We start from the raw sequence: 17,815 nt of genomic DNA, 5'->3' as shown, positions 1-17,815 counted from the left end.
TTCTGCGACAGAGCGTTTCCCAAAACAAAACCAAGTGCAGTAATTAATCAGACGCTAGGTCGTTCTAAAGCATTATCTTGTCACTGTCTCAGGTTTAGTTACACCATAAACTGGTTATACACAGACTTAGAAAGCAGAGGTAAAAAAGTACTTTTATGCAATTTAGACCTTACCTAATGGCAGGAGCGAGCGAGCGACAGGGGAACACAACAGTACACTTGCTAGGTTTGAAAAGGGCGGAAAAAGTGTTAGGACTTATGAAAACTCGCTGACGTCAGGGCTACACAAGTCAGGAGTTTGCAAGGTCTTAAAGCCGGCTACATGTAAGTAACAGGGCTGCTATTTGAGTTACTTACAGTTGTAGTGTACTTTACTTAGTACTTAAGCACAGTTACATGAGCTAATTTCAGGTGTAAGTTAACGACCAGCTTCATTAATAAATCCCTAGATAGATAACCAAGTAAAGATTAGGGATTTGAAGCTGTTTAGGGGGAAGGCTGCCAAGTTAGTTGTTAGGTACTGTTGCATTTCCTGCCTGCAAGACTCTTTCAAGCCTTAATATTAGTATATTGAGGGTTTAGATTTTACCCAAAATAGTCCTTGGGGAAGTATTATTAAGCTTTTGGTGATAACTGGTAGACAGCCTGTGCCTTCGCACTGTGATTTAGGTTCTTCGGCGTCACCACTTAAATCTAGGAGCCACTGGTTGGTTGAGGGAGGCTTCCCAAAATAGTCCTTGGGGAAGTATTATTAAGCTTTTGGTGATAACTGGTAGACAGCCTGTAAGTAGCCTATAAGTAGCTATTTACAAATATATATGTTCCCACAGAGGAAATATAAACAGTGTGGGGGGGGTATATAGGTTAAATGAGGTAAGGGAGAGATGAGCTAGGGGAAGAAGAGAGAAAGAGGAAATGGGGAGGTAGATAGTTGAGTTAGGATAAAAGGAGAAAGGGAGAGGGGCTAGGGAGTAAGATAGCTACTGGGGACGTTTTGCAGGATGGGAACATGAACATTCCCAGAGAGATGTTAGGTGTGAGTGAAGCAGAGTTTTAAAGATGGAGGGGCTGCTAGTGAGGGGGATGTGAGGTGGAAGGGAGTTCCATAGATGTGCTAAGGAAAAAGAGAGTAGAAGTTTGCCTGCCTGGGTTGAGAGAAAGCTGATGAATCCACCACTGAAGCTTCGGTATGAGACACAGAAGAAAGGAAACTGGGAAATCCAGTGGATGACTGTGTTGAAGCCACAATGACTTGAGGAACAATGTAGTTTTCTCATTTACCTGATTGACTACAATAATCAAGCGGAAACCACGTGGTGGCAGAGTCAGACTATGTTAGCAGGAATCCAGTACCCTAACTCCATCAACCTGACCCTGCACCTGGGTAAGTAACTTGTACAACCCTTTTTTATTATTTGCTTCAAGCACCTTGCAAACAAGATTGTAAGTTAGGAATAAATACAGGGAGTGGGAAGTATAGTAGAAACTTCAGAGAAACTTCCCAAAGATGTAAGGTAAAGGGTGGCATGAGCATGGCCAATAGTAACCAGGAAGTACAGTAAGACTGACCCTGGCAACTGTGAGAATCACCCGATGAAATAATAATATTATCCGATCAAGATATGTTCAGTTCTTAGACTTAAGAAGTTTATAGAACTGTTTTTATGACAGAAATGTGTGGTTTAAGATTGAAATTTCAGAAACTTTTATCAATGATATGGATTTCCTCTGAGGTACCAGTAGAGGATATTGCTGGAACAAGTTCCTGTTGTGAAATAAGCATAGCCCAGGCGTCCTGTTCGCATGCATGCCTACTGTCTTTCTTTACTGTGTGGTAGGCACTTTAAAGTGACCCTTTGGTGTTGTATTTAACTATTTTGTCACAGCAAGGATACATTCAAGTAACATTATCTTTGAATCCTCGTCTGTAAAGGGTGTCAGGACTCCAAGCGGTTGCCTGGTCAGTTTCAACTGTATTTTGTAACTTGTGTGCTGGGGGCTAGCTAGGCACACATAGTGTATTTATGAGTCATTTTTTGAGGGGTAGTGTTTTATGGCCCGTCTCGAAACACTTACTGAATTGCATATTTTATTGATACATTTGTGTGTGCCGATTCGTTTCGGTATTAAGAGTTTAAATTTTACATTTCATAATAATGATTTGTGAGGGGATATTAAAGTAAAGTAATGGATACTGTGGAAGGTAAACTGGTTCAGGTGTTACCCTTTAGTATTCTATTTGTTTAAAATTTCTTGTATAGGATGGTTTGGCTTTCATGTTTTATTACATAAACAAATTGTCTGGTGTGTTGAGAAAGCTTAAGGGAAACAAAACTATAAAGCCTAAAGTCTCTCCTTCTATAGTGTAAACAAAATTTGTAGCCCCAGGGAGCACTTTTAGAGGCCTGGCTTCTGTCCCATCATTCTTGGCTTAGCAAGTTTTCCTTGTCTTGACAACTGTGTAGTGAGGCAATAGAAACTTGAATGTTACAATAACTTGACAGTTTGCTTGGGAAGGTATGGTTTTGGATACAGTCTTAGTATAGTGTCTTGCTTTTTTTTTTTCTAGAAAGGAAGCAGCCAAAAGATTTTGGAGAAGATCAGATTGTTATAGTTGATATCTTTTAGAACTGTATAAGCAGCCTAAAGTAGCCTTAGGAATGCAAAGCATGCTATGAAGCTGGATGGGGTATGACAAGTGACTGTGGCTTTGGAAGTATTTATTCATAGAAGGGGTGGTGGAAGAAGAGTGTACAGCAGATGGGATACAGTAAAGTGGTGAATTCAACATTACACGGGATTCTCGCAAGCCAGGCAAACATAGTGACCAGAAAGAGACTTTAATCAACAAGTCTAGAATAATCTAGTGCACAGACTGAATGTATTTGTGCATCCCAGTCAGCTGTTGATCACTGTTTTTATAGAAAGATAATTTTAAGAACTGCAGTAAGCATTTGCTCTGTATTACACCCCCCTTTTTTATTTCTTTTCAATGTGAGGATGGTTTGTGAGTATGGGTGCTTCATGTAATGTAATATGCAATGAATGCCTTTGTGGGGACATTCATTTACTTTTTGAAGTAATTTCTGAATTTTCATTATTTTGACTGGACAATTAACCAGCTGGACTTGTTGCATGGTCAGATGAATGTATCCCAATCACTGCATAAAGAATCATAACACTGATGCAACATAAAAAATAGAATTTTTGTACAGAATGTGACTGCATGTAAAAGGAAAATGTACTTGCTGTTGTATATCCTGCTTGTGTGTGCCATTGTGTCTGACCTCCCCCTCACTGGTGAGCCCCAAGATGTCTTCATAGTTGCATAAGTAATCTGGACACTCTAGCTATTATCTGAACAGGGTCTTCTTGATGAAAAATTACTTGTGGGTCTTGCTGTGATCATTACTTTGACTTCTCCTGAAAACAGTTTATGAAAGACCTCAGTATAAATGTAAGGGTGTAGACATGCAAGCTTTGAAATTCAGTGCGGAAAACAAGTCCCATCTGACAAGGTGAGGATTTACAGGGTCTTTGTATGTGGCCGTATTGAACTGCTATACAGAAGCTGTGTAGTGTAAATGTCATTTGCTTCAACTATGTTTCTGCTTTGGTTGAGGAAAAAAAATCCATCCATCCACGACCCTTTTTTCCCATTGTTACACATGGGGTCAGGGTTTCACATCTGTGGTGACTGCCATCTAGAACCAGTGTTCACACCTCTGGGTGGCTAGCCCTGCTGTGGTTGTTCTTCCATGTCAAATACCAATGATCCATTTAGAGCATCCAATCCAACATCTTTGGAATGTTGGTAGGAAACCGGAGCATCCAGAGAGAACCCATGCTAACACAGTGAGGATATGCCGACTCCACACAAAAGGACTCGGCCAAGAATTAAACCAAAAGAACCTGTCGCTGTGACATACTCCTTACTCTAGGTTGGTAGTAATGAGGAGGCAAGATGCATAAGAGATTAAGGTAAAGTATATGCTGGGCTATTCAGTTAATATGGCTGTTTTACTGGTGTAGCCATTAGTCATGTGTATTTTGGGGGAAGAGTGTGGGATATAAGTGTGCACACACACACATGTCTGGACACATGGTTTACAAAAGAAAAGCTTGTGTGTAATTTAATCTTAAAATCACCATACTGTGTGTTTGTTTCTAGCCAAAAGGATGAAGGAAGAAATCCTTATTATTAGCCTTGATGCAGGGATAACTCTATGGAATGTAGAAGGTCCTGGGTTCAATACGCTCACAAGAGTCAGTATTTGTTTTTTTATTTAAGTAGTTAAAAAAAAAAACAGTGCCATAAGCTTTTTTTTGGGGGGGGGGGTACATAGTTTGATCTTAGCACATGACGAGGGATTTTGTTTTTTCCTTGCACTATGACTGAAGTTAATGGATGGTCTGTCACTAACTATGCTTGGTTGCTGGACTTAAAAGTCTAATTTCAGAATCTGCTGACCTGCCGATGTTAATAGTGTTTTATCCCTGCCCGAAAAGGGTGTGGCTTTGAGTGCTAAATCAATGTAGCCAGTCCCCATCTGTGAAAACAACTCTGTTGTTTCACTTTTAGCTATTGATATACTCTTGGGCATTTTTCTCTGCTGTCCTATTTCACAAAGTGCCCCTGATTTTTGTCTCATATTTTAACCTTTCCCCATGATTTTGATTTTTTTTTCTGTCAACCATTATTGTTTCATATTGAAAAGTATGTTGTTAGGATGTGAACTAGCAAAGTTTAATGTGAGCTTATAAATTCCTGGTTGCAAAGTGTGCATGCATGTGTGTGTGTTTGAGTGGAGTGAGTGGGTTCAGCTAGGTTATTAAAATCTGTTTGGTCCTAACATGGTTAATGCTGTTCTAGAAGTCATACAGTAGGTGAAAAGCAAGATCTAAGACTGCTGGCATTTTTTGTTTACCTTTGGTCATTTGGGATTGGGAAGTTCCATTTTTGCCTTGATTCTTAGCATGTGTTTGTGAGAGCAGGGTGGGACTGTTTTGTTCCATCTGCATGCACATCCATTTAGTTGTCGAGTGAAGGCATACCTTTTTATATCTGTGTTTGTGAAGGTTACCTTAAAGTAAAGTTAATTTGATGGTTTAACATGTGTATTGAGCATGCTTGTTGTGGTAATAACCTAATCTTGTTTTCTTGGTATGGATTATTTTGCATACCACTACAGTTTACTTCTCTCGGTTCCCAAAGTACTGTGCCTCCTTGCTTCGCCATCTGGCAGTGTTGCTGTTTATAGTAAGGTTGCTTTTAGATTTGGTATGTGAATGAACTGTCTAAATTGGGTTCACTGCAGGATAGCCTGTGGAACACAGCAAGGGTGAGTGAGGGCTGTGTGCTTTTAAATGGAAAATGTGCAGATTACTTTATTTGAAGAAAAATTATTTCAGAGTACGGTTGGAAGGGAGAGGTGGATTTTGAGGACCTTTGCTTACCAAAGGCTAGAATGTAATTCTTATGCTGTCTTTTCAATAAACTGTTACTCTAATTCTATTCAAGTGTATGTTTGTGCCCAGTTTTTTTTAATTTACATTACTTTTTGAGTGTATGAAGAGTCAGGGTGGTGTGGGCTACTGTGGTAATGTTTCATGCTGTTTATTACTGGTGACCATATGTTGTTCGTGCTTTCTTTTTGGGGGGGGGGACTAATCTTGTCAACAAAGGATAAAAAATGAATGTGTCTCTATATATGTAAATTAGCTTATTTGATCCTGAGTTCATTTTGAGTATATCTATATCCAGCAGTAGGAAAAACAGAAACTTAACGACATTTGAACATTGCCCTACCAGCAGTAATATAAAAACTAAGCCTTAGGCCACATATTACAAAAACACAGTTTTTGACAGAGGAGTATGTGGCTTTCAATATCTCTCTGCCTTATCTTGCTTTTGTGGATAATGTTAAACCCAGAGTATGCATTATAGTTTTATTAGCACAGTACAGAGCATGCTAAAGTTTCTAACTTGGTCATCAGGCTTTTGATACAATCTTCCATCTTTTAAAGGCCAGTCAAGGTTTAGAGACAGTTGTTCCGGGCTGAAAGGGGAAACATTTGGAAGAATGATGCATTGGTAACAATTTCAGCTTATCACTGTATGTGTACTTTAATCCATATTTAATATAGCAGAGAAGTTTGGTCACTAATGTAAACGTCGGGCAGCACGATGCCAGGGCACTTCTATGGGCTAGACTTGTAAAGGCTCCATTGCCATTAGCCTAGTACACATCTATGCACTACATGGAGCCTGGCAAGAGGCAACATAGAAATGGTGGAAGCCATGAATCCTAGAATCCTGCGAAAATCCCTGGCTGTGACTGAAGCCAGGGGAAGAAGAGAGAGAAAGAAGGTGATCAAAGAGAGGGCCTTGGATGGAGGCAGGGATGCCAGCATGGGAATGGTCTGGATTCTGCAACCGAAAAAAACATGATCCTGAGAAGGAACCAGGGCTGATTTCTGAAAATGTATGGTAAAGCCCAGGCATTGTAACAGATAAATAGTAAACTGGATTTGCTGAAGCAGAACATCTGGGGATGAAGCCTGAATGAGCAGGTTATCCAGATAAGGAAAGATCTAAACTCCTCTTATTCAGCAGAAAGCAATAACAGGAGAGAGGCATTTGGTGAACACCCTTGGGGCAGTAGAGAGACCAAACAGCAAAGCAGAGAACTGAAAATATAAGGAAAAAAACATAGAACTGTAAAAACTTCTTGAAAAGGGGATGGAAGGAGTTGTATAGATAAGAATCCTTGAGGGCCAAGAATATCAAGAAGGCCTATGGAAGAGGAAGAGGGAAAAGAGTTTGAAGAGACAATATCGGAAAGAAAGGGACATTTAGAAAGGTGCTGAGCTGAGAAAGGTCCAGAATGGGGGTCTATATTAGATAAACGAAAGTTTATCGAAAATTCAGGAACTCGAAAATGTAATTGTGGGGGGCTGTGCCCCCACACCCCCCGCTAAATATATATTCCAACTCTGAGATCACACTACAGTGAGGAAAGGGCAAATATCCCATTCTTCACTGTACCGCGATCTCACAATTGCGGTTTCGAGTTCCGCAATTTTCACTCATGTGAGTGTTCGATTAGATAAACTTTTGTTTATCTAATATAGACCCCCAGAATGGGTTTCTAGGTGCCTTCCTTCCGGGAACGAGGAAATTCTGGAATAAAAACCCTTCCCTTCCAGGGCAGGCCATACACCTTGACTGGTGCCCTAAGCCTGAAGGGCCTAAAACAGTTCTCAAAAGAAAGGAAGCTGCTCCTGAGGAGGTTGAGGGATGCCTAGAAAAGGAGGAAAGGATTTCCACACCATGAAATATCCTTGGTCGATGATGGACAAAACCCAAGAGCCCTGAATGATCCTTAATCAATTGGGAAGGGAAAGGGAAAGATAAAGGAAAAAAGAAACCTTGCCTATGGAAAGGAGAAGCATACTGTCAGATAAAACCTGGTTTGTCTTGAAAAGGAGGCTTCTGAGAAGTAGGAGTCTGAGTGGACTCCGCAGGGAGTACACGTCCAGAACTCTTTATACCCTTGGGTGGACAGCGAGACTGTCTGTGAACAAAGGCAGATTTGGATGAAGAATTACTCTGAAATTTGGGGATAGGAAAAACAAAAATATGTTTCAATTCCTGCAATGCCTTTCCTTTGTCCTGGATAGACTTAAAAAGCTCAGCTGTGGCAGAGCCAAAAAGGTTCTTATTATCCAGAGGGGCATCCAACAGTTTATCTTTAATGTCATCAGGTAAAGTCTGAAGACAAAGCCAAAAGTAATGTCTCAAAACAAAACCATATGTAGCAACCCTAGAGGAAGCATCAGCTGCATCATAACTATGCTTAACAGAGTGGTGATCCACTTGATAGGTAGAACCCAATACAGAAAGGGCCAAGACCTTCTCTTCCAAATCAGAGAGGTCAGAAAGAGCCCGAGATGCTTAAGAAAGAAGGGCTAAAACATACTTGGTCATGTGAGTCTGGTAATTAAAAGCCCTAAAAGTCATGCAGCAGTGTAGACTGTTTTGCCTAGATGTTCCGTGGCTCTACTATCTTTATCAGGAGGAAGTAGTTTAGTAGATGGCAAAAGTTTAGGTTTGTCAGAAGAGACAGACACTACAGAAGGATAAACAGAAGAACTTTTGTACAAAAATTTACAGTTATCAGGCACCTTATAAAATCTGTCAGTTTTTTTGAGGGCTGAAGGCTGAGAATCAGGGCAACAAAGGCTGCTGAAAAGGTATCTAAAATGACAGCTAAGACTGGAGGTACAACAGAGGGTTTGGGAGACTCCATTTGGAGGACTTTGTAATACCTCTTTTGAATATCAGAAACCTGAGAACAGTCCCATTTGAAATATTCCATCAAGGGAGACATAGTGTCCCCAAAGAATATTTCATCAAATAGAGAATCTGGACTAACAGAATCCTCTTCCTCAGTCCTTTAATCAAAAGAAGAAGAGATTTGAGAAGAATATACCAAAGACTCTTCCAAAGAATCCAAATCCTCATCAGAGCACTCCTGCTTCTTACCCTCTTAAGAAGAGTAGATGACCAAGGAGGAGCTGATACAGAGACTCCTTGAGGAGGCTTTAAGGCCATTAAGGCATTAAACAATCCCTGCATAAAAATCCTGCCATTCATGTTGGGGATCTTTATGCTTAGTTTTCTGTTTTATCTTTTGAAGGATGTCTGCTCAAAAAACCTAGGAGGTCTGGACCCTTTTCAACACTCAACCAAGATAGTAGGAATCTCCTCTCAAGCTAGAATCTGTGGTATCCCCCCACAGACCCTCAGATATAATCAGCCAAGGTTTCCCCCTCAATATCTGGAGTGGATGTTTGTAAAGCCTCTGTGGCTGTGCAAGAAGTTGAGCCCATGCTGGCCTCTGATGGGGTCACAGCAAAGGAATCTGAAACAACAAACGGATGATCCCCTGGGCATTCACCAGCCGCAAGAGAGATGTCCAGAGGAGGCAGGACAGCAGCTGAATCAGACCTGAATTTTTTGATCTTTTTTTTGGCAGGCAGCTGATCTTCTGGATGGGAAGATTTCACCATAGCACCTTAGGCCACCAATTTCTGTTTCTCTAGCTAAATCAATAAGGACAAGACAACTATGCAGAGTCTTAGAGACAAATACTTGGCAGACAGAATATTGTGTATGGCCATAAGAAGCACCCAAACAGAACAGACACTGCTCATGGGAGTCATTATGGGGAATATGCCTCCCACACTGACATTTTCCCCTTCTGGATGACATGCAAACACACAAAAATTAAAATAGAAGGAGATAAGAAGAAATCCCAAGGGGCACTTGTCTGAAACACAGCTCAGTTGCTAGCAGCACAGAAGAAGAAGCATTCGTACCGACACTCAATGATGGCGTTCAGGCAGGTAGCAAAGAAGTTCTGTGGTATGTATGACCATGCATCACCATTATGCCCTATCCCGTGTGCAGAAAGCATATATGTGACATATGACTTCTATAAATTCCAAAGGCTTTGGTATACTGGCCCAACGATGACAGAAGATCCCGTATGTAAAGAATACAGAAGGATAAACGGAAGAACTTTTGTACAAAAATTTACAGTTATCAGGCACCTTATAAAATCTGTCAGTTTTTTTGAGGGCTGAAGGCTGAGAATCAGGACAACAGGGGCTGCTGAAAAGATATCTAAAAGGGCAGCTAAGAATGGAGGTACAGCACAGGGCTTGGGAGACTCCATTTGGAGGACTTTGTAATACCTCTTTTTGAATATCAGAAACCTGAGAACAGTCCCATTTGAAATATTCCATCAAGGGAGACATAGTGTCCCCAAAGAAGAATTTGTCTAATAGAGAATCTGGACTAACAGAATCCTCTTCCCAGTCCCTTAATCAAAAGGAGAAGAGATTTGAGAAGAATATACCAAAGACTCTTCCAAAGAATCCAAATCCTCATCAGAGCACTTCTGCTCTCTGGGCCTCTTAAGAAGAGTAGATGACCAAGGTGAGCTGATACAGAGACTCCTTGAGGTGGCTTTAAGGCCATTAAGGCATTAAACAATCCCTGCATAAAAATCCTGCCATTCATGTTGGGGATCTTTATGCTTAATTTTCTGTTTTATCTTTTGAAGGATGTTTGCTCAAAAAACCTAGGAGGTTTGGACCCTTTTCAATACTCAACCAAGACAGTAGGAATATCCTCTCAAACTAGAATTTGTGGTATCCCCCTCGGACCCTCAGATATAATCAGCCGAGGTTTCCCCCTCAATATCTGGAGTGGACGTTTGTAAAGCCTCTGAGGCTGTGCAAGAAGTTGAATCCAAGCTGGCCTCTGATGGGGTCACAGCAAAGGAATCTGAAACAACAACCAGATGATCCCCTGGGCGTTCACCAGCCGCAAGAGAGATGTCCAGAGGAGGCAGGAGAGCAGCTGAATCAGACCTGAATTTTTTGATCTTTTTCTTGGCAGGCAGCTGATCTTCTGGATGGGAAGATTTCGCCATAGCACCTTAGGCCATCAATTTCTGTTTCTCTAGCTAAATCAATAAGGACAAGACAACTATGCAGAGTCTTAGAGACAAATACTTGGCAGACAGAATATTGTGTATGGCCATAAGAATCACCCAAACAGAAGAGGCACTGCTCATTAGAGTCATTATGGGGAATATGCCTCCCACACTGACATTTTCCCTTTCTGGATGACATGCAAACACACAAAAATTAAAATAGAAGGAGATAAGAAGAAATCCCAAGGGGCACTTGTCTGAAACACAGCTCAGTTGCTAGCACAGAAGAAGAAGCATTCGTACCGACACTCAATGATGGTGTTCAAGCAGGTAGCAAAGAAGTTCTGTGGTATGTATGACCATACATCACCATTATGCCCTATCCCTTGTGCAGAAAGCATATATGTGACATATGACTTCTATAAATTCCAGAAGCTTTGGTATACTGGCCCAACGTTGACAGGAGATCCCGTATGTAAAGAATACTGCAACAATAATGTGAAAGGACAACTACTCTACAAAAAGGATCAATAGCCAGCACCAAACCTTGAGCCAGTCCCAGTAAACTACTCCTATCCAAGGAATTTTGAAGAGGCGTAGATACATGCTTGGTTTTCTGTTTCTTTTTGACAGGAAAAATGGAGCCAACCATGTTACTAATGGCAGATGCTGCTTCCCCAGAGATGGGCACAACATTCTTAAACAACAAGGAAACCTTCCCTGTTCCCTCTCCTAGGACAGATAAGAGTGATTCTCCCTTGCCCAATGAGGGGACCCCAACAGCTGTAGAGGACGTGGCTAACCCCACATGATACACTAGAGAGATCTACAATAAAAGATGAGTGGTCTGAGATCCAACAAATGGCCGCAGCAGTCACTCACCCATGGTTGAGGCAAACTGCTAGCCTGCTGTGGTGCCAAAGGCTGTTTGCTTAACTTTTTATTTTTGTGCTTGGAAAAAGGACTGATCATGGGCTTGACAATCTGCTCCAAGTCCAAGCCACAATGGTGCCTCTATCCTGGGGAAAACAAGCAACGATGCCAGTAAAACTACCATTCCACATAAGTTACTTTTTTGACAGAAGAAAACACAGTAAAAAGCACTTTCAAACACTAGGGCATCCCCACAACATTAAAATTTCTCCACAGAAAATAGTTTATCATTTAGATAACACTACTTTTAAAATGACAGAAATGAGTGCTCCCCTTAAAAGTGTGTTACAGTCTCAGGATAATCCATTAAAACACAACACTCCTTTCTTTAAAACTTTCCTGAAGATGAAAGTAATAAAACAAAAGTGAAAACTAAGAAAATAAAAGTTTTTTTTACCCCAAAGGGAACTTATCTATCTACCTAAGGAAAGCACAAGTCGACTGTTGATCCTCAAAAGACTCAGAAGAGTGTACTCTTCAGCAGCAGTAAAGTTCTGAAGGGCTTCACATCCAGACTTTTCATTTAGTCAGCTCCGCTTAAGCTGCTTGAGAGTTTAGGCACATGGAAGTGCCCTGAAGCTTTGGAAGCTGGCCAGCTGTTATATCCTTAACAGGATATAACCCATATAGCTAAGGCTACTAGAGCAGTGATCAATATGAAGAACATCTGACTTTCTGTGACAGGGTTAGGCTTCCCCTGATGGGAGGGGCTTAGCCAATCCCCTGTCACAGAGAGTCAAAAGAGGGGATTCTGAGCTCTTTGGGTTTGTGAAGGCACAGAACCCATATGGTGAGGCAGTGTGACTGATGAACATATTAAAGAACCGGTTCATAACAGAAAGGCTTTGTGTGTTAAAGTCCTCGAGACCACAAAGTCAGATTTGACTAAACTACAAAACAAGCATAAACTCAGAATCTACATTCATCTTAACGAATCAAAGCCCTATGCACTGAAGAGTCCTAAGCAAGTCATACCCTCAAAATGTACCTGAAAAAAAAACTTAACACATACATACACAATTACATATACATATATAAAAACATTCATGCCTAGGTCATTTTAGTCCTCTTTATATTCGAGTAAGGCTGACTTTCTCTTCTTTACTTCAGTACATAACTGCATGCAAAGCTTAACAGTCCATCATAATTGGAATTCAAACATGCCAGCATTCTCTCTCAGCTGAGTCCAGTGTCATCTCTCCTTAATTTTCTTTCTCCTCTAAATTGGTCCATCTATAACTGTGTAACATCCAGTTTCCTTTCCCTAATAGTTTCATTAGGGCTACCAAAGGTCAACTCTTTACCATAACAAAATGCCCTTAATATGGCCAGAATGATAATCTTAATTTCAGACTACTCCATTTATATTCCTGTATCACATCCACAAATTTTAGGCAATGTTTTAGTGTAACTTCAGAGTAGTCATGTTGCACAAACACAGGACTTCTTGCCACAGTCAACTTTCTCTAAGATTACCATACCTACCACAATATTTGTTCTTCACAGCAAGTAGAAAATTATATCAAAATTGGCTTTGGCTTTCTAGACATAATTTTAGAATCAAGCTGTAGCAAACATTTTACTTCAGTTATTTCCAGAAAATCTTTCACAAGGAAGTCTTGTTTGCTATCCTAATTTTACATATTCTATACAGTTATTTTTCCGCCACTTCTGAACACCACACCATATAATCTTGAATTCCATTTTCTTACCTCATCCTTCATTTCAGTTAATGTTGTCTGATACACTCTGTTTTAGCAACTTAAATGGCTATTCACATATAATACTTAATAACTCAGCACAGTGACAACAGAGTTCAGAATTGCAGGAAATATTTTAAAACAACACTGCAGGACAGTCTCACATAAATACAGAAAACATCTAGACTGATCTTACTATTTTCCTATCTACCTCTAAGAGAGATACTATGATCTAAGACTTACTTACAGAGTAAGGCAAGTGCTGAAGATGGATGTGTTCAGATCCAGAGACAAATACAAAATGCCCAGACTTTCTCTCTGAGATAGTTCTTAAATTGATAATACACATTACTGCAAGGTTAGCTAGATGACATCACTATTTTACACCTACATCTAGTTCCCAAGTTAAACAGATACCAACAGGATTTAACATGGCTCTATGAAAAATACTTATCCCTTAGAAGCTGACACTTATCTCTTAGAAGCTTGCCTGAAACTGGAAGTCGTAAAACAATTAACATTTTTACATTTTAAATCTAGTAATTATTTCTGTCTTAAGACAATAGAAAGAAACTCTAGTTGCAGACATTCTGTCTTCTAGCTGTGCTAAACACCTCATAAAACTCTTTACTTATTTTGTCAGTATTTGCAAATTAGCTCTTTATATTCCAACTTCTACAATGAAAGCATGCATTTGCATAGGCATATAATCCATATACATTCTGCTCTTTTCCAGCAAGGTGCACTGTGGTTACATTTTTGAAGCTTAGGACATAACATACAGGTTACTTACATTTGTAGACAAGCCTATGGATCATATTAATATTTACAACGACATAGAATTATTTACAAAATTCTAGCTAGCTGGGCTGGCAGCCTTCACATGCTCATCCATTGAAACTTTGTGGTTATTTCTACTTTAAAAGAAACATGTTATCATGGTTTTGAAAGCTTTTAAAGGCAGTACCCCTAAACTCAATGTACTGTTCTTAGAAGTTTGAAATTACTGTCTTTTACTGCCAGTCTAACACCTGGAGGTGAATTTTTGAGATAAAGGTCATTTTAATGTTACCAATTAATGTTTGTGATGTGCAGTTTTTATTGTTACCAGTTAATGTTTGTGATGTGTGTGTGTGTGTGTGTGTGTGTGTGTGTGTGTGTGTGTGTGTGTGTGTGTGTGTGTGTGTGTGCGCGCGCAAGTGTGCACGCATATGATTTACTATCAAAATAATAAAATGCACCTTACCATCTGTCAGAAGGTTGAACGGAAAGGTACAAAAAGGGAAAACTTTGAATGCAAATCCTGCTGACCCTGAAACGTCGACATGCAGATTGTGTTTGCAGTTTTGAGCATTGGTGTTTTGAACTGGATCACACTACAGTGGGGACTGGGAAAATTACCCTTTTCCTCACTGTAGTGCAATCTTGGAATTATAATTTATAATTAGCATGGGGTGCTGGGAGGTATAGCTCCCCACGTGGGGACTGCAGGGGGGCTTGCCCCCCTGAAAACAGTAGAAATATGCATGCATGTAAAACAGTGTATTTTTCAGATGGTGAGCGGGCCTGTAACTGTGAAATGTCAATTCTTGCCTTCCGAAAGAAATGACATTCTGAACAGTCAGCTTAATGGTGTTCTATATACCCACACAAATGCACACATGCACTTTGTGTGTGCCTGGATGTCTTCCAAGGCTGGGATATCTGAATTACATTGGTTGATAAGAAAATCACATCATAATCAAATCATGTCACTACATTAGTCATGGCAGCCAGTGCAACCTCCTCATTATTAATGGCATAAGTGAAATTTTGAAACCTTCACAAGAAAATGGATGTTTCATTTATATTTCAGTACTTACTTGCCATTAGCAATTTGGACACCACAAAAATTCCACTCCCATTCAGAGTTAATTTTTTGATCTCTGAGAGCAAAATATTTGTTTTACATAGAAAGCTATAACAAGCTATGTTTCAATGCACTTTTTAATTCTAAATTATGTAACTCTGAACTCATCTGGCTACTAATTTTATATTACATTTTTTTTAATCAGACAACAGACTCAAAGGTTATTTATCTGTAGAGTTTGAACTTACCACTGATCTTAATGATAACTGTAACTATGAGCTATAAAATGTAGCATGACCTAATTTGGCAAGAAAATGCCCTGAGCTCAATGTCACTTTATGACTCCTGAAAAAAAAATAAATAAAGGGTTTTCCTGTACCCATAAAAAAGGAAAATTCTCCCTACATTCCAAACATAATTTTCCATTTAACCGCTTGTGGTTCTTTGGTGCTGTGGTTCTCTGGTGCAGCAAACTTGAAATGTCCTACCAGTTTTTATAAATAACATCTCACAAGTTGCTGATTTTCTTTTGTGTTACACTATTGCCACTGAATAGCACAAGTATTGTCCATCTTAAATCCTGGACAACATGCAGACAGATGGAGGTGTTCCCAAACATGTAGAGAAAAAGTGAAAATGCGGTGCCTACCCGTAGCTTTGGTGGGATCTCTGAGTTAAGGAAGAGGTTGATGATCATATTTACTTTGTTACGAAGGAGAGCTTCATCATCTTCTCTGTACAGGCCAGCTGAGCTCATTATTATAGCTGAGTCACACATCTTAGTGTATCTGAAACAGGAACAAGACATAGCTAAACATCATCTGCATCCTTAAATCATTCTCCATTTTAGGATGTCTATTAATCTGTGTTTTAAGGTTAACATATCTTACTATGACATATGAAATATACAAGAATGCTATCATGAAAGAGTTTAGCAGCCACATCACACTGTAGCCACATCTACATCCCAGAGGCGCACCTTTTGTTACGAAAAGTAATGTTGTATAGTTAACCTTGGTAAAGGTATAAAATGATGACAAAAATGCTGCTTCTAGTATAGACATGGAATATAAGAATGAGCCTCCCCGCACTACCTAATTAATGTGTGTTAACTCTAATCCTGCCACTAACAGAAACCATAGACCTAACCATAGAAAAACCCTTTTCGTAATACTAACACTATAGAAGATCAAAGTACACATACTGCATACAGCAGTAGGAAAATCAATGCTAAATCTATTTCCTTACACAGCCCTTACTCTAAAACTAACCCACAAACACTTGCACTAATACCAGTGATCATAAAATGACAAGAATTCCAAAACTCCTTCATCTTCCTCTCTTAAAACCCTCTTCTGCGCAGTTTTGCACGTTTTTGTGCATAGTGCAACAGCGGGCAGCGCCACCTAATTGGGTTTAAACTATTCCTGGCTCCACAAAGTCAGCTCTTCACTTTTTCCCCTTAGAACTGCCCTATCTCTCAATTTAAACACCATATTCTCATTCTAAGGTCCTTCACTGGCCCAATTAAGTAATCCTACAAATTAGCACTATTAAACCATAAGCACTACTTACTCTTATACTCTCTACGATTACCCTGTCTCCTATTGGTCCGTCTTAAATTCAGTTTCCCTATATTACTCTAGCATGTCCAAAGGTCAGTCAATGGTTTCCTCTCCAGTCCAGCTGGTGAATCTGGGAATTTTGAGGCAATGTTACAACTGTCTCATGTACACGGACAACCCTCTCCTCCTCCAAACAGGTTCAAATATATGTGAGAGATGCAACTATTTAGCCAAACTGGAGGCTGAGCTCTCTCATCTCAAAACTGGTGTAACCGGTCAGGAGGAGAAGGTAACCTCACACAACACAATTCCAGTATCACATAGTCCCACCACATCAGCAAAACAAACACATAAATACACAAAAACATACTCAGAGGCTCTAAATAAAAATCTACCTAAGCAACAGAGACCTCCAAAGCAGACATCCAAGCAAACGCTACCTCAAAACAAAACACGCACAACACATAGCCCACAAAGTCAGTGTGCCAAGCAGCCACAGCCCTTAAGGCTGAATAACACACCTTATACTCTTGTAATAGGTGACTCTATTGTCAGACACACTGACGTCCCACTCACCAGGCTGAATAAAGAGAAGGTCATAGTGAGCTGCCTGTCGGGTGCTAGGATCCGCCACATAACACAAGCACTCAGGTCACTCCAAAGCAAATACAAATATGACTCAGTCATTGTACATGCTGGTGTGAATGACCTGAGATGTACCTCCCTGGACTACATGAAAAGAGACATAGAGGAGCTCTCTGATCATGTAGCCCAGGCTGGTATGACCCTGACCTTGAGCAGCATCTTACCCTCACCTAGAATGATGCCACAGTACAAAGACAAAATGATCGATTTTAACAATTGGCTAAAATTTTGGTGTCATTCAAAGGGGATCCAATGTCTGTCAGCCTGGGATGACATGCTCGTCAAGCCACGTTGCTTCGCTAGGGACGGCTTGCACCTGTCACCACTGGGCTTTCGGATATTGGCAAAGGCTCTTGCCTTTTTTAGGCAAGGCTCAAAAGTCAAACCCACCCCCATAGACAGCACAAGGAACAAGAAACTAAGGGTAATGCTGCTAAACGCCATAAGTCTTAACCTCAAGATGCACGCACACGAAGTTCTCCTCAGTATGGAGAACATCGATATCTGTGCAGTGACAGAAACCTGGTTCAAGGCTCCAGAGAGCACCCCAGCACTACCAGGCTATACCTCATATCATGCTTTTCGGCTCCAAAACCCGGACCGAACCACAAAAGGA

At 40.3% G+C, this 17,815-nt stretch overlaps 1 protein-coding gene across 1 annotated transcript in view; it reads right to left on the bottom strand.

Annotated features, from left to right (window-relative positions):
* Nucleotides 1-17,815, bottom strand: part of RGSL1 (regulator of G protein signaling like 1) — a 1,267,980-nt gene that overhangs the window by 407,887 nt on the left and 842,278 nt on the right. The window contains exon 15 of the mRNA XM_044086788.1: nt 15,639-15,777. Within this exon, the coding sequence (XP_043942723.1) occupies nt 15,639-15,777 (139 nt within the window). The remainder of the gene's footprint in view (nt 1-15,638; nt 15,778-17,815) is intronic.

The sequence above is a fragment of the Protopterus annectens genome, chromosome 10.part0 (genome assembly GCF_019279795.1).
Source record: "Protopterus annectens isolate FY-2018-M chromosome 10.part0, PAN1.0, whole genome shotgun sequence".
In the NCBI taxonomy this organism is placed as follows: Eukaryota; Metazoa; Chordata; order Ceratodontiformes; family Protopteridae; genus Protopterus; species Protopterus annectens.
The sequence above is the reverse complement of the archived record's forward strand: the minus strand, read 5'-3'. Positions and strand labels throughout refer to the sequence as shown.